The sequence below is a fragment of the Phyllobates terribilis genome, unplaced genomic scaffold (assembly GCF_046119375.1).
Source record: "Phyllobates terribilis strain yellow unplaced genomic scaffold, ASM4611937v1 Scaffold_3__8_contigs__length_932513732, whole genome shotgun sequence".
In the NCBI taxonomy this organism is placed as follows: Eukaryota; Metazoa; Chordata; class Amphibia; order Anura; family Dendrobatidae; genus Phyllobates; species Phyllobates terribilis.
This window is the reverse complement of record NW_027362763.1, coordinates 14,681,224-14,706,512: the sequence shown is the minus strand read 5'-3', so window position 1 is coordinate 14,706,512 and position 25,289 is coordinate 14,681,224. Positions and strand designations below refer to the sequence as shown.

Sequence of the window (25,289 nt, the reverse complement as noted above, 5' to 3'; positions counted from 1 at the left end):
TCCCGCGGCCCTTCGGCCCTTCGTCCTCTGCCGTCCCGCGGCCCTTCGGCCCTTCGTCCTCTGCCGTCCCGCGGCCCTTCGTCGGTGTTTGTGCAGTCCTGTGACTGGGTGCGATTCCTCATCATTCATAGTCGCTCGCGTCTCCTGAGGGTGAATGTGATGCAGACATGAGAGGGTTAACGCTTTGTGCTCCCCCTTCCTCACTCTCTCCTGGTGGGGGTCTCTTGTGGACCCCCCCACCCCCGGGGTGTCATTGTCAGAACTACAGATGGTCATTACACGGCTGATTGGTTGCTGCCTGTGACATTAACCGTTGTGTGACCGTAACCCATTATGTCCCGTACAGCAAGGCCTGCGGCACGCTGCACACACACAGGCATCAGGGCCCTGTCTCCTGTGTTATGGGGTCTCCGCTCCAGGACCCCCTACTCTACTCAGCAATGATCAGTCACATCCAGACAGGAGCCCGAGGTCCATCCATCACTGTGACATCCAGCTCTTATCTGTCTGCTCAGGCACCTTGGGGGGGGCTCAGGGCCCCTCTCCTGGGGAGGGAGGGCTCAGCACACTTCTCCTGGGGGGGTGGGGGCTCAGCACACTTCTCCTGGGGGGGTGGGGGCTCAGGACACTTCTCCTGGGGGGGAGGGGCGGCTCAGGACACTTCTCCTGGGGGGGTGGGGGCTCAGCACACTTCTCCTGGGGGGGTGGGGGCTCAGGACACTTCTCCTGGGGAGGGAGGGCTCAGGACACTTCTCCTGGGGGGGCGGCTGCTCAGGACACTTCTCCTGGGGGGGCGGCTGCTCAGGACACTTCTCCTGGGGGGGAGTGGGGGCTCAGGACACTTCTCCTGGGGGGGAGGGGGGCGGCTCAGGACACTTCTCCTGGGGGGGAGGGGCGGCTCAGGACACTTCTCCTGGGGGGGAGGGGCGGCTCAGGACACTTCTCCTGGGGGGGAGGGGCGGCTCAGGACACTTCTCCTGGGGGGGAGGGGCGGCTCAGGACACTTCTCCTGGGGGGGAGGGGCGGCTCAGGACACTTCTCCTGGGGGGGAGGGGCGGCTCAGGACACTTCTCCTGGGGGGGAGGGGCGGCTCAGGACACTTCTCCTGGGGGGGAGGGGCGGCTCAGGACACTTCTCCTGGGGGGGGAGGGGCGGCTCAGGACACTTCTCCTGGGGGGGGAGGGGCGGCTCAGGACACTTCTCCTGGGGGGGGAGGGGCGGCTCAGGACACTTCTCCTGGGGGGGGAGGGGCGGCTCAGGACACTTCTCCTGGGGGGGGAGGGGCGGCTCAGGACACTTCTCCTGGGGGGGGAGGGGCGGCTCAGGACACTTCTCCTGGGGGGGGAGGGGCGGCTCAGGACACTTCTCCTGGGGGGGAGGGGGGCGGCTCAGGACACTTCTCCTGGGGGGGAGGGGGGCGGCTCAGGACACTTCTCCTGGGGGGGAGGGGGGCGGCTCAGGACACTTCTCCTGGGGGGGAGGGGGGCGGCTCAGGACACTTCTCCTGGGGGGGAGGGGGGCGGCTCAGGACACTTCTCCTGGGGGGGAGGGGGGCGGCTCAGGACACTTCTCCTGGGGGGGAGGGGGGCGGCTCAGGACACTTCTCCTGGGGGGGAGGGGGGCGGCTCAGGACACTTCTCCTGGGGGGGAGGGGGGCGGCTCAGGACACTTCTCCTGGGGGGGAGGGGGGCGGCTCAGGACACTTCTCCTGGGGGGGAGGGGGGCGGCTCAGGACACTTCTCCTGGGGGGGAGGGGGGCGGCTCAGGACACTTCTCCTGGGGGGGAGGGGGGCGGCTCAGGACACTTCTCCTGGGGGGGAGGGGGGCGGCTCAGGACACTTCTCCTGGGGGGGAGGGGGGCGGCTCAGGACACTTCTCCTGGGGGGGAGGGGGGCGGCTCAGGACACTTCTCCTGGGGGGGAGGGGGGCGGCTCAGGACACTTCTCCTGGGGGGGAGGGGGGCGGCTCAGGACACTTCTCCTGGGGGGGAGGGGGGCGGCTCAGGACACTTCTCCTGGGGGGGAGGGGGGCGGCTCAGGACACTTCTCCTGGGGGGGAGGGGGGCGGCTCAGGACACTTCTCCTGGGGGGGAGGGGGGCGGCTCAGGACACTTCTCCTGGGGGGGAGGGGGGCGGCTCAGGACACTTCTCCTGGGGGGGAGGGGGGCGGCTCAGGACACTTCTCCTGGGGGGGAGGGGGGCGGCTCAGGACACTTCTCCTGGGGGGGAGGGGGGCGGCTCAGGACACTTCTCCTGGGGGGGAGGGGGGCGGCTCAGGACACTTCTCCTGGGGGGGAGGGGGGCGGCTCAGGACACTTCTCCTGGGGGGGAGGGGGGCGGCTCAGGACACTTCTCCTGGGGGGGAGGGGGGCGGCTCAGGACACTTCTCCTGGGGGGGAGGGGGGCGGCTCAGGACACTTCTCCTGGGGGGGAGGGGGGACGCTCAGGACACTTCTCCTGGGGGGGGGGACGCTCAGGACACCTCTCCTGGGGGGGGGGGGGGGACGCTCAGGACACCTCTCCTGGGGGGGGGGGATCTCAGGGCGCGTCTCTTGGGGGGGCTGCTTAGGACGCGTCTCTTGGGGGGGCTGCTTAGGACGCGTCTCTTGGGGGGGCTGCTTAGGACGCGTCTCTTGGGGGGGCTGCTTAGGACGCGTCTCTTGGGGGGGCTGCTTAGGACGCGTCTCTTGGGGGGGCTGCTTAGGACGCGTCTCTTGGGGGGGCTGCTTAGGACGCGTCTCTTGGGGGGGCTGCTTAGGACGCGTCTCCTGGGAGGGGGGGGGGCTCCTAGGAGGGATCACTGCCCTCTATAGCGGATGTAGTCAGCGTTCTAGGAGGGATCACTGCTCTCTATAGCGGATGTAGTCAGCGTTCTAGGAGGGATCACTGCTCTCTATAGCGGATGTAGTCAGCGTTCTCCTAGGAGGGATCGCTGCCCTCTATAGCGGATGTAGTCAGCGTTCTAGGAGGGATCACTGCCCTCTATAGCGGATGTAGTCAGCGTTCTAGGAGGGATCGCTGCCCTCTATAGCGGATGTAGTCAGCGTTCTAGGAGGGATCGCTGCTCTCTATAGCGGATGTAGTCAGCGTTCTAGGAGGGATCGCTGCCCTCTATAGCGGATGTAGTCAGCGTTCTAGGAGGGATCGCTGCCCTCTATAGCGGATGTAGTCGGCGTTCTCCTAGGAGGGGTCGCTGCCCTCTATAGCGGATGTAGTCAGCGTTCTAGGAGGGATCGCTGCCCTCTATAGCGGATGTAGTCAGCGTTCTAGGAGGGATCGCTGCCCTCTATAGTGGATGTAGTCAGCGTTCTAGGAGGGATCGCTGCTCTCTATAGTGGATGTAGTCAGCGTTCTAGGAGGGATCGCTGCTCTCTATAGTGGATGTAGTCAGCGTTCTAGGAGGGATCGCTGCTCTCTATAGCGGATGTAGTCAGCGTTCTCCTAGGAGGGATCGCTGCCCTCTATAGCGGATGTAGTCAGCGTTCTCCTAGGAGGGATCGCTGCCCTCTATAGCGGATGTACTCAGCGTTCTAGGAGGGATCGCTGCTCTCTATAGCGGATGTAGTCAGCGTTCTCCTAGGAGGGATCGCTGCCCTCTATAGCGGATGTAGTCAGCGTTCTAGGAGGGATCGCTGCTCTCTATAGCGGATGTAGTCAGCGTTCTCCTAGGAGGGATCGCTGCCCTCTATAGCGTATGTAGTCAGCGTCTAGGGGGGATCACTGCTCTCTATAGCGGATGTAGTCAGCATTCTAGGAGGGATCACTGCTCTCTATAGCGGATGTAGTCAGCGTTCTAGGAGGGATCGCTGCTCTCTATAGCGGATGTAGTCAGCGTTCTAGGAGGGATCGCTGCCCTCTATAGCGGATGTAGTCAGCGTTCTAGGAGGGGTCGCTGCCCTCTATAGCGGATGTAGTCAGCGTTCTAGGAGGGGTCGCAGCCCTCTATAGCGGATGTAGTCAGCGTTCTCCTAGGAGGGATCGCTGCCCTCTATAGCGGATGTAGTCAGCGTTCTCCTAGGAGGGATCGCTGCCCTCTATAGTGGATGTAGTCAGCGTTCTAGGAGGGGTCGCTGCCCTCTATAGTGGATGTAGTCAGCGTTCTCCTAGGAGGGGTCGCTGCCCTCTATAGCGGATGTAGTCAGCGTTCTAGGAGGGATCGCTGCTCTCTATAGCGGATGTAGTCAGCGTTCTAGGAGGGATCACTGCTCTCTATAGCGGATGTAGTCGGCGTTCTCCTAGGAGGGGTCGCTGCCCTCTATAGTGGATGTAGTCTTCGTTCTAGGAGGGATCACTGCTCTCTATAGCGGATGTAGTCAGCGTTCTCCTAGGAGGGGTCGCTGCCCTCTATAGCGGATGTAGTCAGCGTTCTAGGAGGGATCGCTGCTCTCTATAGCGGATGTTGTCAGCGTTCTAGGAGGGATCGCTGCTCTCTATAGTGGATGTAGTCAGCGTTCTAGGAGGGATCGCTGCTCTCTATAGTGGATGTAGTCAGCGTTCTAGGAGGGATCGCTGCTTTCTTTAGTGGATGTAGTCAGCGTTCTCCTAGGAGGGGTCGCTGCCCTCTATAGTGGATGTAGTCTTCGTTCTAGGAGGGATCACTGCTCTCTATAGTGGATGTAGTCAGCGTTCTCCTAGGAGGGGTCGCTGCCCTCTATAGTGGATGTAGTCAGCGTTCTAGGAGGGATCGCTGCTCTCTATAGTGGATGTAGTCAGCGTTCTAGGAGGGATCGCTGCTCTCTATAGTGGATGTAGTCAGCGTTCTAGGAGGGATCGCTGCTTTCTTTAGTGGATGTAGTCAGCGTTCTCCTAGGAGGGGTCGCTGCCCTCTACAGTGGATGTAGTCAGTGTTCTAGGAGGGATCGCTGCTCTCTATAGTGGATGTAGTCAGCATTCTAGGAGGGATCGCTGCTCTCTATAGTGGATGTAGTCAGCGTTCTCCTAGGAGGGATCGCTGCCCTCTATAGTGGATGTAGTCAGCGGTCTCCTAGGAGGGGTCGCTGCCCTCTATAGTGGATGTAGTCAGCGTTCTAGGAGGGATCAAGGCCCTCTATAGTGGATGTAGTCAGCGTTCTCCTAGGAGGGATCACTGCCCTCTATAGTGTATGTAGTCAGCGTTCTAGGAGGGATCACTGCTCTCTATAGCGGATGTAGTCAGCGTTCTCCTAGGAGGGATCGCTGCCCTCTATAGCGGATGTAGTCAGCGTTCTCCTAGGAGGGGTCGCTGCCCTCTATAGTGGATGTAGTCTTCGTTCTAGGAGGGATCACTGCTCTCTATAGTGGATGTAGTCAGCGTTCTCCTAGGAGGGGTCGCTGCCCTCTATAGTGGATGTAGTCAGCGTTCTAGGAGGGATCACTGCTCTCTATAGTGGATGTAGTCAGCGTTCTAGGAGGGATCGCTGCTCTCTATAGCGGATGTAGTCAGCGTTCTAGGAGGGATCACTGCTCTCTATAGCGGATGTAGTCAGCGTTCTCCTAGGAGGGGTCGCTGCCCTCTATAGCGGATGTAGTCGGTGTTCTAGGAGGGATCACTGCCCTCTATAGTGGATGTAGTCTTCGTTCTAGGAGGGATCACTGCTCTCTATAGTGGATGTAGTCAGCGTTCTAGGAGGGGTCGCTGCCCTCTGTAGTGGATGTAGTCAGCGTTCTAGGAGGGATCGCTGCTTTCTTTAGTGGATGTAGTCAGCGTTCTCCTAGCAGGGGTCGCTGCCCTCTATAGTGGATGTAGTCAGCGTTCTAGGAGGGATCACTGCTCTCTATAGTGGATGTAGTCAGCATTCTAGGAGGGATCACTGCTCTCTATAGTGGATGTAGTCAGCGTTCTCCTAGGAGGGATCGCTGCCCTCTATAGTGGATGTAGTCAGCGTTCTAGGAGGGATCGCTGCTTTCTTTAGTGGATGTAGTCAGCGTTCTCCTAGGAGGGGTCGCTGCCCTCTATAGTGGATGTAGTCAGCGTTCTAGGAGGGATCACTGCTCTCTATAGTGGATGTAGTCAGCATTCTAGGAGGGATCACTGCTCTCTATAGTGGATGTAGTCAGCGTTCTCCTAGGAGGGATCGCTGCCCTCTATAGTGGATGTAGTCAGTGGTCTCCTAGGAGGGGTCGCTGCCCTCTATAGTGGATGTAGTCAGCGTTCTAGGAGGGATCAAGGCCCTCTGTAGTGGATGTAGTCAGCGTTCTCCTAGGAGGGATCACTGCCCTCTATAGTGTATGTAGTCAGCCTTCTAGGAGGGATCACTGCTCTCTATAGTGGATGTAGTCAGCGTTCTCCTAGGAGGGGTCGCTGCCCTCTATAGTGGATGTAGTCAGCGTTCTAGAAGGGATCACTGCTCTCTATAGCGGATGTAGTCAGCGTTCTAGGAGGGATCACTGCTCTCTATAGCGGATGTAGTCAGCGTTCTAGGAGGGATCACTGCTCTCTATAGCGGATGTAGTCAGCGTTCTAGGAGGGATCACTGCTCTCTATAGCGGATGTAGTCAGCGTTCTAGGAGGGATCGCTGCCCTCTATAGCGGATGTAGTCAGCGTTCTCCTAGGAGGGGTCGCTGCCCTCTATAGCGGATGTAGTCAGCGTTCTAGGAGGGATCACTGCTCTCTATAGCGGATGTAGTCAGCGTTCTAGGAGGGATCACTGCCCTCTATAGCGGATGTAGTCAGCGTTCTAGGAGGGATCGCTGCCCTCTATAGCGGATGTAGTCAGCGTTCTCCTAGGAGGGGTCGCTGCCCTCTATAGTGGATGTAGTCAGCGTTCTAGGAGGGATCGCTGCTCTCTATAGTGGATGTAGTCAGCGTTCTTGGAGGGATCGCTGCTCTCTATAGTGGATGTAGTCAGCGTTCTAGGAGGGATCGCTGCTCTCTATAGTGGATGTACTCAGCGTTCTAGGAGGGATCGCTGCTCTCTATAGCGGATGTAGTCAGCGTTCTCCTAGGAGGGATCACTGCTCTCTATAGCGGATGTAGTCAGCGTTCTCCTAGGAGGGGTCGCTGCCCTCTATAGCGGATGTAGTCAGCGTTCTAGGAGGGATCACTGCTCTCTATAGCGGATGTAGTCAGCGTTCTAGGAGGGATCACTGCTCTCTATAGCGGATGTAGTCACCGTTCTAGGAGGGATCACTGCCCTCTATAGCGGATGTAGTCAGCGTTCTAGGAGGGGTCGCTGCCCTCTATAGCGGATGTAGTCAGCGTTCTAGGAGGGATCGCTGCCCTCTATAGCGGATGTAGTCAGCGTTCTCCTAGGAGGGATCGCTGCCCTCTATAGCGGATGTAGTCAGCGTTCTCCTAGGAGGGATCGCTGCCCTCTATAGCGGATGTAGTCAGCGTTCTAGGAGGGATCACTGCCCTCTATAGTGGATGTAGTCAGCGTTCTAGGAGGGGTCGCTGCCCTCTATAGTGGATGTAGTCAGCGTTCTCCTAGGAGGGGTCGCTGCCCTCTATAGTGGATGTAGTCAGTGTTCTAGGAGGGATCACTGCTCTCTATAGTGGATGTAGTCAGCGTTCTAGGAGGGATCACTGCTCTCTATAGCGGATGTAGTCAGCGTTCTCCTAGGAGGGGTCGCTGCCCTCTATAGCGGATGTAGTCAGCGTTCTAGGAGGGATCACTGCTCTCTATAGCGGATGTAGTCAGCGTTCTAGGAGGGATCACTGCTCTCTATAGCGGATGTAGTCAGCGTTCTAGGAGGGATCACTGCTCTCTATAGCGGATGTAGTCAGCGTTCTCCTAGGAGGGGTCGCTGCTCTCTATAGCGGATGTAGTCAGCGTTCTAGGAGGGATCGCTGCTCTCTATAGCGGATGTACTCAGCGTTCTAGGAGGGATCGCTGCCCTCTATAGCGGATGTAGTCAGCGTTCTCCTAGGAGGGGTCGCTGCCCTCTATAGTGGATGTAGTCAGCGTTCTAGGAGGGGTCGCTGCCCTCTATAGTGGATGTAGTCGGCGTTCTAGGAGGGATCGCTGCCCTCTATAGTGGATGTAGTCAGCGTTCTAGGAGGGATCACTGCCCTCTATAGTGGATGTAGTCAGCGTTCTAGGAGGGATCACTGCTCTCTATAGCGGATGTAGTCAGCGTTCTCCTAGGAGGGATCACTGCTCTCTATAGCGGATGTAGTCAGCGTTCTCCTAGGAGGGATCACTGCTCTCTCTAGCGGATGTAGTCAGCGTTCTCCTAGGAGGGGTCGCTGCCCTCTATAGCGGATGTAGTCAGCGTTCTAGGAGGGATCACTGCTCTCTATAGCGGATGTAGTCAGCGTTCTAGGAGGGATCACTGCTCTCTATAGCGGATGTAGTCAGCGTTCTAGGAGGGATCACTGCTCTCTATAGCGGATGTAGTCACCGTTCTAGGAGGGATCACTGCCCTCTATAGCGGATGTAGTCAGCGTTCTAGGAGGGATCGCTGCCCTCTATAGCGGATGTAGTCAGCGTTCTCCTAGGAGGGATCGCTGCCCTCTATAGCGGATGTAGTCAGCGTTCTCCTAGGAGGGATCGCTGCCCTCTATAGCGGATGTAGTCAGCGTTCTAGGAGGGATCACTGCTCTCTATAGCGGATGTAGTCGGCGTTCTCCTAGGAGGGGTCGCTGCCCTCTATAGCGGATGTAGTCGGCGTTCTTCTAGGAGGGGTCGCTGCCCTCTATAGCGGATGTAGTCAGCGTTCTAGGAGGGATCACTGCCCTCTATAGTGGATGTAGTCAGCGTTCTAGGAGGGGTCGCTGCCCTCTATAGTGGATGTAGTCGGCGTTCTAGGAGGGATCGCTGCCCTCTATAGTGGATGTAGTCAGCGTTCTAGGAGGGATCGCTGCCCTCTATAGTGGATGTTGTCAGCGTTCTAGGAGGGGTCGCTGCTCTCTATAGTGGATGTAGTAAGCTTTCTAGGAGGGATCACTGCTCTCTATAGTGGATGTTGTCGGCCTTTTTTTCTGTCCCACTGACTTATTTCTCTCTTTTTCTCCGCAGATCTCTGTCATCCGAGCGTCTGTAAGGTAACAACCTCTGTGTACGGCGATGTGTATGTAACGTCTGCGGGATCCATTCATCACTGTGTGTCCTTATATAGAGGATATTGTGTGTATGGTGTATATAGGGGATATGTATACGGTGCCTCTCTTTTATGTAGGGGACGCGTGTGTGCCTCTCTTTTATGTAGGGGACGCGTGTGTGCCTCTCTTTTATGTAGGGGACGCGTGTGCGCCTCTCTTTTATGTAGGGGACGCGTGTGTGCCTCTCTTTTATGTAGGGGACGCGTGTGCGCCTCTCTTTTATGTAGGGGACGCGTGTGCGCCTCTCTTTTATGTAGGGGACGCGTGTGCGCCTCTCTTTTATGTAGGGGACGCGTGTGCGCCTCTTTTATGTAGGGGACGCGTGTGCGCCTCTCTTTTATGTAGAGGACGCGTGTGCGCGCATCTCTTTTATATAGGGGACGCGTGTGCGCGCATCTCTTTTATATAGGGGATGCGTGTGCGCGCATCTCTTTTATGTAGGGGACGCGTGTGCGCGCATCTTTTATATAGGGGACGCGTGTGCGCGCATCTCTTTTATATAGGGGACGCGTGTGCGCGCCTCTCTTTTATATAGGGGACGCGTGTGCGCGCCTCTCTTTTATATAGGGGACGCGTGTGCGCGCCTCTCTTTTATATAGGGGACGCGTGTGCGCGCATCTCTTTTATATAGGGGACGCGTGTGCGCGCATCTCTTTTATGTAGGGGACGCGTGTGCGCGCATTTCTTTTATGTAGGGGACGCGTGTGCGCCTCTCTTTTATATAGGGGACGCGTGTGCGCGCCTCTCTTTTATATAGGGGACGCGTGTGCGCGCCTCTCTTTTATATAGGGGACGCGTGTGCGCGCATCTCTTTTATATAGGGGACCCGTGTGCGCGCATCTCTTTTATATAGGGGACGCGTGTGCGCGCATCTCTTTTATATAGGGGACCCGTGTGCGCGCATCTCTTTTATATAGGGGACGCGTGTGCGCGCATCTCTTTTATATAGGGGACCCGTGTGCGCGCATCTCTTTTATATAGGGGACGCGTGTGCGCGCATCTCTTTTATATAGGGGACGCGTGTGCGCGCATCTCTTTTATATAGGGGACGCGTGTGCGCGCATCTCTTTTATATAGGGGACGCGTGTGCGCGCATCTCTTTTATGCGGGGGACGCGTGTGCGCGCATCTCTTTTATGCGGGGGACGCGTGTGCGCGCATCTCTTTTATGCGGGGGACGCGTGTGCGCGCATCTCTTTTATGCGGGGGACGCGTGTGCGCGCATCTCTTTTATGCGGGGGACGCGTGTGCGCGCATCTCTTTTATGCGGGGGACGCGTGTACTCCCAGTCTTCATCTTCCTTTCTGTGTTCGTTCCTGTATGATAACCCCCATCTTCCTCTCGGCCGCTCTGGGTCAATATTCGCTTTACCGTCACCTGGTTCCTTTTAATTAAAGTCAGTGAAGCGCAGAGAAAGTGTCATCTGTGCGGAGATGGATGGTGGGAAATATACAGAGGATAGAAAGTGTTCACTCCTCGTTATATATACTCGGATAATAAAAAGTCTACACGCCCCTTTAAAATATTCCATATTTGTCATGTAAAATAATCCTTCAGTTAGGAGTTTTCCCTCTTTACTATCGGCCATAATCTGTAGAAATCGTGACAGAAACAAACTGAAATCATTTTTGAGAGGAAATAAAAATAACAAAACCACAATGATGTGGTTGCATAAGTGTGCACACCCTCTTATAATTGGGGATGTGATTGTGTTCAGAATCAGATGATCATGTTACATAGTCATCAGTAGTCGTCCGCGATTCTGATTAACCCCAGAGAACGTGTCGCTGCTCTCGGAGGATTCCCCTGACATTTTCTGGTCCATAAACAGCTGACAACACAGCAAAGGATCTCACTGTGGAAAGTTTTCAATCAGGAGGAGGTACAAAAACATTTCCCAGGCATCAGATCTACCAGGGACACACTGAAGACGTCATCAAGAAGTTTTTGAAATCTGGCACAACGGTGACATTACCAAGAACTGGACGTCCTCCAAAAACTGCAAGAGGCCAACAGCAACATTCATTAAAAGCTGCAGGAATTTTTGCCAGTCCTGGTTGTGTCCTGCGAGTAACAGCAATCTCCCGTATTAATAATAATAATAATTATTTATTTCTGTAGCACCAACATATTCCGCAGCACTTTACATTAGAGGGCTTGTACTGTACGGTCCGGCCATCGGTATAATAAATAGGGGATTCACATAATGCTGCATGAACCGGTCACCGGCCAGTATGTGCACAGTACAGTCAGAGGGTTACTGAGTGCGTGGAGGGTGTGTGAACAGACTCTAAGAGGATCATGATTTTGAACAATTTTTTGAAGGGCAAAACTGTAATAGTTCCATAAGTAAGGTGAGTCAATAGGCCAGTCTAAAGAAATGCAGTTTTGGGAATTAATCAAATTGTCCTGAGTAGTATATTCCAGAGAATCGGCGCAGCTCGCGAGAAGTCTGAGACGGGAGTGGGAGGTTCAGATTATTGAGGATTTTAAATTTAAGTCATTAGCAGAACGGAGGGCACTGGTAGGGTGATAGACTGAGACGAGGGAGAAGATGTAGGGTGGTGCTGAACTGTGGGGCGCTTTACGGGTGAGAGTGATAAGTTTATATTGAACTCTGTATCGGATGGGTAACCAGTGCAACGACTGGCACAGGGTGGAGGCATCGGTGTAGCGGCTGGACAGGAATATGATCCTGGCTGCTACATTCAGGACGGATTGGAGAGGGGAGAGTTTAGTAAGAGGGAGACCGATTAGTAGAGAGTTGCAATAGTCCAGGCGGGAATGAATAACAGCAACAGTAAGAGTTTTTGCCGAGTCAAAGGTGAGAAACGGTCAAATTCAAGAAATGTCTTTGAGATGTAGATGACACGAGCGAGCGAGTGATCAGATGTGGGGGGGAGTGAAGGAAAGATCTGAATCACATATAACCCCAAGACAGCGGGCTTGTTGCTGGGGAGTAATGATGGAGCCACACACGTAAATGGCAATATCTGGCATAGGTAGGTTAGTGGAAGAAGGAAACTCAAGAAGTTCAGTGTCAGAGGGAGGACACGATGTTGGAGAAAGCGAAAAGAATCCTTGGTATCTGTAGTAATGAAGAGGTGTATAATTGAGTGTCATCACTATTGAGATGGTACTGAAAACCGAATCTACTGATGATTTATGCAGTAAGGGCGATATATAAGGAGAAGAGGAAGAGCACTAGGACTGAGCCCTGAGGAACCCCGACCGTAAGAGAAGGGGACCTGCTACTGAACCCCTAAGAACCCGACAGTAAGGGGAAGAGGAGCCGGCAAAAGACACCGTGAAAGAGTGGTCAGAGAGATAGGAGGAGACTCAGGAGAGAACGGTGTCCTTGAGGCCGATAGAGCGGAGCATAGTGAGGAGGAGCTGGTGATCCATAGTGTCAAATGCTGCAGAGAGATCCAGGAGATTAGCAGGGAGCAGTGACCATTAGATTTAGCTGTTAGTAGATCATTAGAGACTTTAGTGAGGGCAGAATCAGTAAAGTGTAAGGAGCGGAAACAAGATTGTAGAGGGTCAAGAAGAGTGTGATCCTTTTTCCGTACATCAGCCAGCCGATAAATTGTCCACATAAATGCTCTGACCCCCCAGCCCGGGAGATAGTGACTTGGCGGCCGGGTAAATGGTGTTCTGGGGGTGCAATATCTGAACTGGCAAGGGTGATGGAAGGCACCCTTCCGCTGGCACACCAGGAATAGAGAAGTGAGATATGTGGCCAGGTGACCTGATTTCTCCCAACCTAGATTTCATCAAAATGTCTCTGAGTTCAGTGATATTCAATGGAGCAAATCTGTATTCCTCTTGATGGAGCCATGTGTCCTGGTTGCTGTCGTGAAGAGTCACTCTCGGCTGTCTTTTTGTAAAGTCTCCTTGGTACAAACGCATATGCCCCTTAAATAGTTCACAATTGTCCTTTCAAGCACACATCCACAGGTCAAGGATAAGGGATGATGTTATTTCACAGGGCTCGAGTATCCACAGCTCATCCCCCAAGGTTGACAGGCAAACACCCTACAATGGTATTTAACATATCTAGCAAACATCCATTGTTCAAAGATCCTGAGTCTCTGTATTGAAAAACTGTCAGACAATACGTTGTAGGATCTGATATAAGATGTAAAGAACAGCCTTTCATCAATTACCAAATATCAACTGAGGTTATCAACATTCAGGTTTATACAAACAATAGTCTGTGTTGCTCAACCAAGGAACAACACAAATAAAAAAGTCAACCTAAAAATAAAGGTGTATGGCTCCTGGCCTAATGAATGTATGTCTGGCATAATTAAGAAGAAAGACTGTGTTGTCACAGATGACTGCAAATTCTTCATAAGTTTCTGGATATTAATGGCATGTATATTTCTATAGGTGTAGTAAGTGGGGTTTCCTGAGCGGTTGACTTTCTTAACAGAGAAAGAAAGAAGATGGTGGTCTGAAAGCAGGAGATGGGAGTTAGTAAAGTCATGCAATGAGCGGAGCAGGGAGAAGATCAGGTCCAGTGTATTCCCGTCCTCATGTGTAGGAGAATTGGTAGTTGTGAGAGAGATTACAGTCCTGCTCATTGTTATTGGCACCCCTTCTTTTTTTTCAAGATCTTCGGAAATAAATGGAAATGTACCAAAGTTATATCCTCAGGATTTTTTTATTAGTGGTCTAAAGTAATACAACAATAAAACATTGTGTTTCAACTTCCATGTTGCAATTTCAAAGAAGAAACAGAATAAACAGCATGTGCAGCAATAGAGGTGCAGCAATAGACACCCCCCTAATTAATACTTGGTTGCACACTCTTTGGCATTGCTGATGGCCTCCAAAGATTACTTGTAGCCATTTAGAAGCTTCTTGCTCTTCTCAGTTGGAATTTTCTCCCACTCTTACTTCGCAATTTGTTCATGCTCTTGAATGTTTGCAGGGCTCTTTTTCCCAAATGCTGATTGATTTCAGCTCACCCCAAAGATTTTTAATGGGATTGAGGTCAGGATTCATTGCTGACCATTTTAAAGCAGTCCATTTTTTCTTTTTCAACTGTTTGTGTATTTTTTGGATGTGTGCTTTGTCTTGCTGGAGGACCCATGATCTTCGACTCAAACCAAGTTTTCTTACACTGGGTACGACCTTTACCGTAGTTTTATATTCTCTTGATAATTCTCTTATTTCATGATTCCTGTGATACGGTCAAGGCCTCCAGTACTAGACGCAGCAAAGGAGCTCCACAGGATAATGGATCCTCCACCATGCTTAACTGTTGGTAAGGTGTTCCTTTCCTTGTAAGCTTCATTGCGCCATCTGTAAACAAACTGTTGCTTTGCATTGCCAAAAAGCTCTATTTTTGTTTCATCTGTCCACAGAACATTTTCCCAGAAGGATTATGGTTTGTCAAAGTACTCTTTTTGGCAAAGATCAGTCTTTCCTTTTTACGTCTTTTCTTCAGTACTGGTTTCTTCCTTGGCCTTCACTTATAAAGCTCTGCTTGGTTTAATGTGCTTCGTATGGTACTTGTTGAAACCATGACCCAAGACTGTTCCAGGTTGGCCTTCAGGTCTTTGGATGTTTGACATGGTGGTTTTTACACCATTCTCACCAACCTTCGAAGACCTCTCTTGTAAATGTTCCTATTTCCTCCAAATCCAGGGAAGTTCTTGACTGTTCCATGATTGGAAAACGTCTTAATATTGCTTACTGTTGAAACTGGGATACCAAGGTCTTTGGAGATGGCCTTATACCCTTTTGGAAGTGTTGGCTAATAATAGCAGTTCTGATGTCCTCAGACAGCTCCTTTGTCTTCACCATTATGACAAAGGAACAGGGCCTACCATGTGGCTTTTTAAAACACTGAAGTCATCATTCATTCATGGGCCCCAATTAATCACAGGCGATTCGCTTTTGTGATTTACCACAGGCGAGTCAAAATGTGTTTCCATACTAAATTAATATAAAGGAGACCATGCCAGGGACACGGCAAGCTTTAGGTTTCTCTATTTCTCCCTCCCAGTGCTGTTTGTTTTAAATTGTTTTATCATTTGCTCTTTTGTATTTCACACCAGTCTATACAAAAAACTGTTTCACTGGATTCATTTTTTTTCAGGAGATTGCACATTATGTACTTAAACTTAATGGGTGCCAAAAACAATGAGCAGGACTGTAGGATAGAGATAAAATATGGTCGGCAGATGGGGAGAAGGGATCACCAATACGTTAAAGTCCCCCATAATAAGAGTGGGGATGTAACAGGATAGAAAGTTTGGAAGCCAGGTGGCAAAGTGATCCAGGAATGGAGGAATTGGACCGGAGGGCGATACACAACTGCCACTCACAGGGAGAGGACCGGTAAAGTCTGACAGTGTGACCTCAAAAGATAAGCAAGGGACCAGGGGGATAACCTGAAAAGTACATTTTGTTGAAAGGAGCAGAACAAAACATCCACCTGCTTGTTGTCAGGTCTTGGGGTATTAAAAAAAATGTAGCCCACCATAAGAGAGAGCAGCAGCGGTGATGGTGTCCGACTGCTGGATCCAGGGTTCAGTAAGAGCCAGAAGGTTAAAGGAATTAGAAAGGAAAAAGTCATGGATGTAGGAGAGTTTGTTACAGGCTAAACAGGAGTTCGAAAGGGCATAGATAAGGGGGATAGAAGGCACGCAGGAAATATTAATGGGATTTGCAGCGTTTGAGTGTAGCAGGGAAGGAGTTAAACCTTCTATTACAAGAATGGCTGGGGTTAGATATCTCCTGCGACAAGGAGAATAGCGTGAGCAGATGGCTAAGTGATTTGTGATAGCGTCTCGTGTGTTGCGTGGTGGGAGTGAAATGATCTGTGCAGTTTAAGATTGGGAAGAGAGACGTACGTAGGAGAGGTAAGGAGAGAGGGGCTGATATGGATGCAGCATGTGATCCTAACCTAAAGGGAATCTGTCACCAGAAATCACACTCATAACCTGCAGATTTGCAGTTAATCTGCAGGTTAACAGCTTTGGGCTATGTGCCCACGATGCAGAAATACTCCGGATTTTTCCTGAGCGTTTCTGCATCTCCCTGGCAGAAAAAATATATTCGGATTTTACATGTGCTTTTTCAGCCAGGGCCAAGAGTTTTTTACTCTTTTCTGTGGCGGAATTGCCGCTGCGGAAACGCTTAAAAAACACACAGTGGGAACACTGCCTTACTATGCTGCCCGGCTCCTGCACGCAGCTGAATGCATCGGGGAGAAAATGAACTTTATTCTCCCCGCCAGCATTCGGTTTCAGTCATGGGGGCGGGGGTGGGGCGGCTTCAGTCACCACTCTGAGTATATAGACCGGCGGTTGTAACTGTGCCCCCCGGCCCTGACTGACAGCTGAGTCCCCAATGTTGAGGGAGTGTCACTCAGGGCCGGGGGCGAGGTTACAGCAGCCGCTCTGTATACGCCCCGCCTTCATGACTGAAACCGAATGCTGGTAAGGAGAATAAAGTTTTTCTCCCCGCTACATTGGGCTGCGTGCAGGCGTCGGGCAGCATAATAATGCATTTAACCTGCAGATTAACAGCGCTACTTCTGGTGATAGGTTTCCTTTAAGATGGCAGGAGGCAATAAAATGCAGAGACATAAAAACACATGTCTGGTAGAGGGGTGGGGGGGGGTTACTGAGCCTTTTCTTACTAAACTTCCAGGCCCATTACATTCAGCCACTATCTCCAGAAGCAGGAAATGTGTGCTGTCTGATGAAGACCGATTATGGTCATAATCCCAGATGGTGTAAAGTTAACACTGGTCATCACCAGAAGATCACCATCCCCACAGTGAGGCATGATGGGGGCAACATTGTGCTCTGGGAATTTTTTTTCGGCTGATAGATCTGCAGCTTTAGACAAGGAAGGGAATTATGGACAGAACAAATAGCAGACAATTTTACATCAGAACCTTCCAACCTCTGTTAAAAAGCTGAAAATGAGGAGGATTTTCAACGCTCAGCTACAACGACCCTAAGTGACCAACAGATCACCAAAAGAACGGCTTCAGCAGAAGAAGATGGAAGTTCTGGAACGGCCGAGTCGAGACCCCAGGAACAGTCTGAGGTGACCTGAAGAGGGCGTTGTACACGAGATGCCCCTACATTCTGGATGTGCCGCGCTGATAGATCCCGACCCAAGAAGACTGAACGCTGCCAGAAATTCACAGGGACTGTAACAAAGTATTAGTGTAAGGGTGTGAACATTTATGCAACTTCCTTATTTTAATTCTTTATTATTTTTTTTTCACCCCAGAAATTATTCCATTTCTTTCTCACAGGATTTGTACAGATTATGGCGACATTAAAAGGGGAAAAGTCCTGTAATGTTTGTACGCCCATGTAACTAATCCTACAGGAGCAGACTTCCCCTCTCAGGCAGAGCTCGGTGTTACAGGGGTGTGCATAACCAGTATACAGATAACGGCCAGTAATCGGACCCTGTGTACAGAGCTTGTGGGTTATCTGGGTGTGCTGACTATGGTGTCTTGCAGGTGGACTGTGTGGTCCGGCTTCATGTGGGCTCCGTTAAAGCTTGTAGCCCTGGAGACAATGGACAGTGCTTCACCGTGGCCTGGCTGCCGACCAAACCTCACCAGTACCTGGCGGCCGGATTCTATGATGGTGAGTGCCGCCAGTATGTGACTGCTACTATTACTCACCTGGGACGGCGCATTGTTACATTCAGGTGACCAGTGTCCGGCTGTGATGGCGGCCATGTTGGTTGTCCACATGGGGAGTCACATGACGTCGGTACAAGCCGTGATGGCGGGAATGTTGGTTGTCATATCCTCACAGAGGAGCAGTGCTTTCTCGGGGTTTCCCGGTTTTCGGTGCGGAGTCATGGACGAAGTCTTACAACTTTTCTGATTTTAGGACTTGTAGCAATTTGGGACTTGAAGACCAAATCCATCCTGCAGAGGGTCCGCCAGGGCCGAGTGATCAAGCAATACCCCTTCCATAGCTTCTCCGCCCATGACGGTGCCGTGCGCAGCATCGAGTGGTGTAAAGCCGACAGGTACCAGGTTATCGCACTGCTCCATAATTCATGGCTGCGGACCCAAGGCGCCTGAATGTGGCAATGTCAGCAGCTGCTTATATCGCTCCTGGAGTGTAATAACCTCCCCTAATATCGCTCCTGGAGTGTAATAACCTCCCTTTATATCGCTCCTGGAGTGTAATAACCTCCCTTTATATCGCTCCTGGAGTGTAATAACCTCCCTTTATATCGCTCCTGGAGTGTAATAACCTCCCTTTATATCGCTCCTGGAGTGTAATAACCTCCCCTAATATCGCTCCTGGAGTGTAATAACCTCCCCTAATAGCGCTTCTCCAGTGTAATAACCTCCCCTAATATCGCTCCTCCAGTGTAATAACCTCCCCTTGTATCGCTCCTCCAGTGTAATAACCTCCCCTTGTATCGCTCCTCCAGTGTAATAACCTCCCCTTGTATCGCTCCTCCAGTGTAATAACCTCCCTTTATATCGCTCCTCCAGTGTAATAACCTCCCCTAATATCGCTCCTCCAGTGTAATAACCTCCCCTTGTATCGCTCCTCCAGTGTAATATCCTCCCCTTGTATCGCTCCTCCAGTGTAATATCCTCCCCTTGTATCGCTCCTCCAGTGTAATATCCTCCCCTTGCATCGCTCCTCCAGTGTAATAACCTTCCCTTGCATCGCTCTTCCAGTGTAATAACCTTCCCTTGCATCGCTCCTCCAGTGTAATAACCTTCCCTTGCATCGCTCCTCCAGTGTAATATCCTCCAGTGTAATATCCTCCCCTTGTATCGCTCCTCCAGTGTAATATCCTTCCCTTGTATCGCTCCTCCAGTGTAATAACCTCCCCTAATATCGCTCCTGGAGTGTAATAACCTCCCTTTATATCGCTTCTGGAGTGTAATAACCTCTCTTTACATCGCTCCTGGAGTGTAATAACCTTCCTTTATATCGCTCCTGGAGTGTAATAACCTCCCCTAATATAGCTCCTGGAGTGTAATAACCTCCCCTAATATAGCTCCTCCAGTGTAATAACCTCCCCTTGTATCGCTCCTCCAGTGTAATAACCTCCCCTTGTATCGCTCCTCCAGTGTAATAACCTCCCCTTGTATCGCTCCTCCAGTGTAATAACCTTCCCTTGTATCGCTCCTCCAGTGCAATAACCTTCCCTTGTATCGCTCCTCCAGTGCAATAACCTTCCCTTGTATCGCTCCTCCAGTGCAATAACCTTCCCTTGTATCGCTCCTCCAGTGCAATAACCTTCCCTTGTATCGCTCCTCCAGTGTAATAACCTTCCCTTGTATCGCTATTCCAGTGTAATATCCTTCCCTTGTATTGCTCCTCCAGTGTAATAACCTTCCCTTGGATCGCTCCTCCAGTGTAATAACCTGCCCTTGTATTGCTCCTCCAGTGTAATAACCTCCCCTTGTATTGCTCCTCCAGTGTAATATCCTCCCCTTGTATCGCTCTTCCAGTGTAATATCCTCCCCTTGTATCGCTCTTCCAGTGTAATATCCTCCCCTTGTATCGCTCCTCCAGTGTAATATCCTCCCCTTGTATCGCTCCTCCAGTGTAATATCCTCCCCTTGTATCGCTCCTCCAGTGTAATATCCTTCCCTTGTATCGCTCCTCCAGTGTAATATCCTCCCCTTGTATCGCTCCTCCAGTATAATATCCTCCCCTTGTATCGCTCCTCCAGTGTACTAACCTTCCCTTGTATTTCGCTCCTGTAGTGTAATAACCTTCCCTTGTATCGCTCCTCCAGTGTAATAACCTTCCCTTGTATCGTTCCTCCAGTATAATATCCTCCCCTTGTATCGCTCCTCCAGTGTAATAACCTCCCCTTGTATCGCTCCTCCAGTGTAATAACCTCCCCTTGTATCGCTCCTCCAGTGTAATATCCTCCCCTTGTATCACTCCTCCAGTGTAATATCCTCCCCTTGTATCGCTCCTCCAGTGTAATATCCTCCCCTTGTATCGCTCCTCCAGTGTACTAACCTTCCCTTGTATCGCTCCTCCAGTGTAATAACCTTCCCTTGTATCGCTCCTCCAGTGTAATAACCTTCCCTTGTATCGCTCCTCCAATGTAATAACCTTCCCTTGTATCGCTCCTCCAGTGTAATAACCTCCCCTTGTATTGCTCCTCCAGTGTAATATCCTCCCCTTGTATCGATCCTCCAGTGTAATATCCTCCCCTTGTATCTCTCCTCCAGTGTAATAACCTCCCCTTGTATCGCTCCTGGAGTGTAATAACCTCCCCTTGTATCGCTCCTGGAGTGTAATAACCTCCCCTTGTATCGGTCTTCCAGTGTAATATCCTCCCCTTGTATCGCTCCTCCAGTGTAATATCCTCCCCTTGTATCGCTCTTTCAGTGTAATATCCTCCCCTTCTATTTCGCTCCTGTAGTGTAATAACCTTCCCTTGTATCGCTCCTCCAGTGTAATATCTTCCCATTGTATCGCTCCTCCAGTGTAATATCCTCCCCTTGTATCGCTCTTCCAGTGTAATATCCTCCCCTTGTATCGCTCCTCCAGTGTAATATCCTCCCCTTGTATCGCTCCTCCAGTGTAATATCCTCCCCTTGTATCGCTCCTCCAGTGTAATATCCTCCCCTTGTATCGCTCCTCCAGTGTAATATCCTCCCCTTGTATCGCTCCTCCAGTGTAATATCCTCCCCTTGTATCGCTCCTCCAGTGTAATATCCTCCCCTTGTATAGCTCCTCCAGTGTAATATCCTCCCCCTTGTATTTTGCTCCTGTAGTGTAATATCCTCCCCTTGTATCGCTCCTCCAGTGTAATATCCTCCCCCTTGTATTTTGCTCCTCCAGTGTAATATCCTCCCCTTGTATCGCTCCTCCAGTGTAATATCCTCCTCTTGTATTTTGCTCCTCCAGTGTAATATCCTCCCCCTTGTATTTTGCTCCTCCAGTGTAATATCCTCCCATTGTATCGCTCCTCCAGTGTAATATCCTCCCCTTGTATCGCTCCTCCAGTGTAATATCCTCCCCTTGTATTTTGCTCCTCCAGTGTAATATCCTCCCCTTGTATTTTGCTCCTCCAGTGTAATATCCTCCCCTTGTATCGCTCCTCCAGTGTAATATCCTCCCCTTGTATCGCTCCTCCAGTGTAATATCCTCCCCTTGTATTTTGCTCCTCCAGTGTAATATCCTCCCCCTTGTATCGCTCCTCCAGTGTAATATCCTCCCCTTGTATTTTGCTCCTCCAGTGTAATATCCTCCCCCTTGTATTTTGCTCCTGTAGTGTAATATCCTCCCCTTGTATTTTGCTCCTCCAGTGTAATATCCTCCCCCTTGTATTTTGCTCCTCCAGTGTAATATCCTCCCCTTGTATCGCTCCTCCAGTGTAATATCCTCCTCTTGTATTTTGCTCCTCCAGTGTAATATCCTCCCCCTTGTATTTTGCTCCTCCAGTGTAATATCCTCCCATTGTATCGCTCCTCCAGTGTAATATCCTCCCCTTGTATCGCTCCTCCAGTGTAATATCCTCCCCTTGTATTTTGCTCCTCCAGTGTAATATCCTCCCCTTGTATTTTGCTCCTCCAGTGTAATATCCTCCCCTTGTATCGCTCCTCCAGTGTAATATCCTCCCCTTGTATCGCTCCTCCAGTGTAATATCCTCCCCCTTGTATCGCTCCTCCAGTGTAATATCCTCCCCCTTGTATTTTGCTCCTGTAGTGTAATATCCTCCCCCTTGTATTTTGCTCCTGTAGTGTAATATCCTCCCCCTTGTATTTTGCTCCTGTAGTGTAATCCTTACGTGTTACATTTCTGTTCTCAGTAACTTTTTTGTGACGTGTGGAAGCGATCGACGTCTGAAGTTTTGGGATTTTCGCAATCTGCAGGCGCCACTGAACAATATCAAGCGTTTCCAGGCCACAGAGCTGGCGTGGCTGCTGCCATACTGCGGGGTGGTGGTGGCGCAGGATAACTGCTACGCCTCGTGAGTGCCCCGTGCCACAGCTGCCATGTTCAGCACATCACAGCCTGACCTCTTCCCTGTCCTCCGCAGACACTGCCTGTGCGGCATCCACTACGTGGACTCCGGATTCCTGGGCTACAAGCCGTACTTTGCTACGCCACGCAAGGGGACGGTGTGGGTAAGGGGCGTCCATGTGTGTCACCCAGGGATGCTGCAGGGGCCCCTCGCTGAATGGTGCGTTACATGTGATATAGGGCCCCTCGCTGAATGGAGTGTTACATGTGATATAGGGGCCCCTCACTGAATGGAGTGTTACATGTGATATAGGGGCCCCTCGCTAAATGGTGCGTTACATGTGATAAAGGGGCCCCTCGCTGAATGGTGCGTTACATGTGATATAGGGGCCCCTCGCTGAATGGTGCGTTACATGTGATATAGGGGCCCTCGCTGAATGGTGCGTTACATGTGATATAGGGGCCCTCGCTGAATGGAGCGTTACATGTGATATAGGGCCCCTCGCTGAATGGTGCGTTACATGTGATATAGGGCCCCTCGCTGAATGGAGCGTTACATGTGATATAGGGGCCCCTCTCTGAATGGAACGTTACATGTGATATAGGGGCCCCTCGCTGAATGGAGTGTTACATGTGATATAGGGGCCCTCTCTGAATGGAGAGTTACATGTGATATAGGGGCCCTCGCTGAATGGTGCGTTACATGTGATATAGGGGCCCCTCACTGAATGGAGCGTTACATGTGATATAGGGGCCCTCGCTGAATGGAGCGTTACATGTGATATAGGGGCCCTCGCTGAATGGTGCGTTACATGTGATATAGGGGCCCCTCTCTGAATGGAGTGTTACATGTGATATAGGGCCCCTCGCTGAATGGAGCGTTACATGTGATATAGGGCCCCTCGCTGAATGGAGCGTTACATGTGATATAGGGGCCCCTCGCTGAATGGAGCGTTACATGTGATATAGGGGCCCCTCGCTGAATGGAGCGTTACATGTGATATAGGGCCCCTCTCTGAATGGAGCGTTACATGTGATATAGGGCCCCTCGCTGAATGGTGCGTTACATGTGATATAGGGGCCCCTCTCTGAATGGAGCGTTACATGTGATATAGGGGCCCCTCGCTGAATGGAGCGTTACATGTGATATAGGGCCCTCTCTGAATGGTGCGTTACATGTGATATAGGGCCCCTCGCTGAATGGTGCGTTACATGTGATATAGGGGCCCCTCTCTGAATGGAGCGTTACATGTGATATAGGGGCCCCTCGCTGAATGGAGCGTTACATGTGATATAGGGGCCCCTCACTGAATGGAGCGTTACATGTGATATAGGGGCCCCTCACTGAATGGAGCGTTACATGTGATATAGGGGCCCCTCACTGAATGGTGCGTTACATGTGATATAGGGCCCCTCGCTGAATGGTGCGTTACATGTGATATAGGGGCCCCTCACTGAATGGTGCGTTACATGTGATATAGGGCCCCTCGCTGAATGGAGCGTTACATGTGATATAGGGGCCCCTCGCTGAATGGTGCGTTACATGTGATATAGGGGCCCCTCGCTGAATGGAGCGTTACATGTGATACAGGGGCCCCTCGCTGAATGGTGCGTTACATGTGATATAGGGCCCCTCGCTGAATGGAGCGTTACATGTGATACAGGGGCCCCTCGCTGAATGGTGCGTTACATGTGATATAGGGCCCCTCGCTGAATGGAGCGTTACATGTGATACAGGGGCCCCTCGCTGAATGGTGCGTTACATGTGATATAGGGGCCCCTCGCTGAATGGTGCGTTACATGTGATATAGGGGCCCCTCGCTGAATGGAGCGTTACATGTGATATAGGGGCCCCTCGCTGAATGGAGCGTTACATGTGATATAGGGGCCCCTCGCTGAATGGAGCGTTACATGTGATATAGGGGCCCCTTTCTGAATGGAGCGTTACATGTGATATAGGGGCCCCTCGCTGAATGGAGCGTTACATGTGATATAGGGGCCCCTCGCTGAATGGTGCGTTACATGTGATATAGGGGCCCCTCGCTGAATGGAGCGTTACATGTGATATAGGGGCCCTCGCTGAATGGTGCGTTACATGTGATATAGGGCCCCTCGCTGAATGGAGCGTTACATGTGATATAGGGGCCCCTCGCTGAATGGTGCGTTACATGTGATATAGGGGCCCCTTTCTGAATGGTGCGTTACATGTGATATAGGGGCCCCTTTCTGAATGGTGCGTTACATGTGATATAGGGGCCCCTTTCTGAATGGAGCGTTACATGTGATATAGGGGCCCCTTTCTGAATGGTGCGTTACATGTGATATAGGGGCCCCTTTCTGAATGGTGCGTTACATGTGATATAGGGGCCCCTTTCTGAATGGTGCGTTACATGTGATATAGGGGCCCCTTTCTGAATGGAGCGTTACATGTGATATAGGGCCCCTCTCTGAATGGTGCGTTATATGTGATATAGGGCCCCTCGCTGAATGGAGCGTTACATGTGATATAGGGCCCCTCGCTGAATGGAGCGTTATATGTGATATAGGGCCCCTCGCTGAATGGAGCGTTACATGTGATATAGGGCCCCTCGCTGAATGGAGCGTTACATGTGATATAGGGCCCCTCACTGAATGGAGTGTTACATGTGATATAGGGGCCCCTCGCTGAATGGAGCGTTACATGTGATATAGGGGCCCTCGCTGAATGGAGCGTTACATGTGATATAGGGCCCCTCACTGAATGGAGCGTTACATGTGATATAGGGGCCCTCGCTGAATGGAGCGTTACATGTGATATAGGGGCCCCTTTCTGAATGGAGCGTTACATGTGATATAGGGGCCCCTCGCTGAATGGTGCGTTACATGTGATATAGGGGCCCCTCGCTGAATGGAGCGTTACATGTGATATAGGGGCCCCTCGCTGAATGGTGCGTTATATGTGATATAGGGCCCCTCGCTGAATGGAGCGTTACATGTGATATAGGGCCCCTCGCTGAATGGAGCGTTACATGTGATATAGGGCCCCTCACTGAATGGAGTGTTACATGTGATATAGGGGCCCTCGCTGAATGGAGCGTTACATGTGATATAGGGCCCCTCGCTGAATGGAGCGTTACATGTGATATAGGGGCCCCTCACTGAATGGAGCGTTACATGTGATATAGGGGCCCCTCGCTGAATGGAGCGTTACATGTGATATAGGGGCCCCTCGCTGAATGGAGCGTTACATGTGATATAGGGGCCCCTCACTGAATGGAGCGTTACATGTGATATAGGGGCCCTCGCTGAATGGAGCGTTACATGTGATAT

General features: G+C 51.6%; 1 protein-coding gene across 1 annotated transcript in view; it reads left to right on the top strand.

Moving 5' to 3' along the window:
• Positions 1–25,289, top strand: part of GTF3C2 (general transcription factor IIIC subunit 2) — an 84,850-nt gene that overhangs the window by 48,060 nt on the left and 11,501 nt on the right. Inside the window, exons 9-13 of the mRNA XM_073672885.1 lie at positions 8,940–8,965; positions 17,525–17,654; positions 17,907–18,048; positions 21,826–21,987; positions 22,057–22,144. Coding sequence (XP_073528986.1) covers positions 8,940–8,965; positions 17,525–17,654; positions 17,907–18,048; positions 21,826–21,987; positions 22,057–22,144 — 548 coding nt within the window. The remainder of the gene's footprint in view (positions 1–8,939; positions 8,966–17,524; positions 17,655–17,906; positions 18,049–21,825; positions 21,988–22,056; positions 22,145–25,289) is intronic.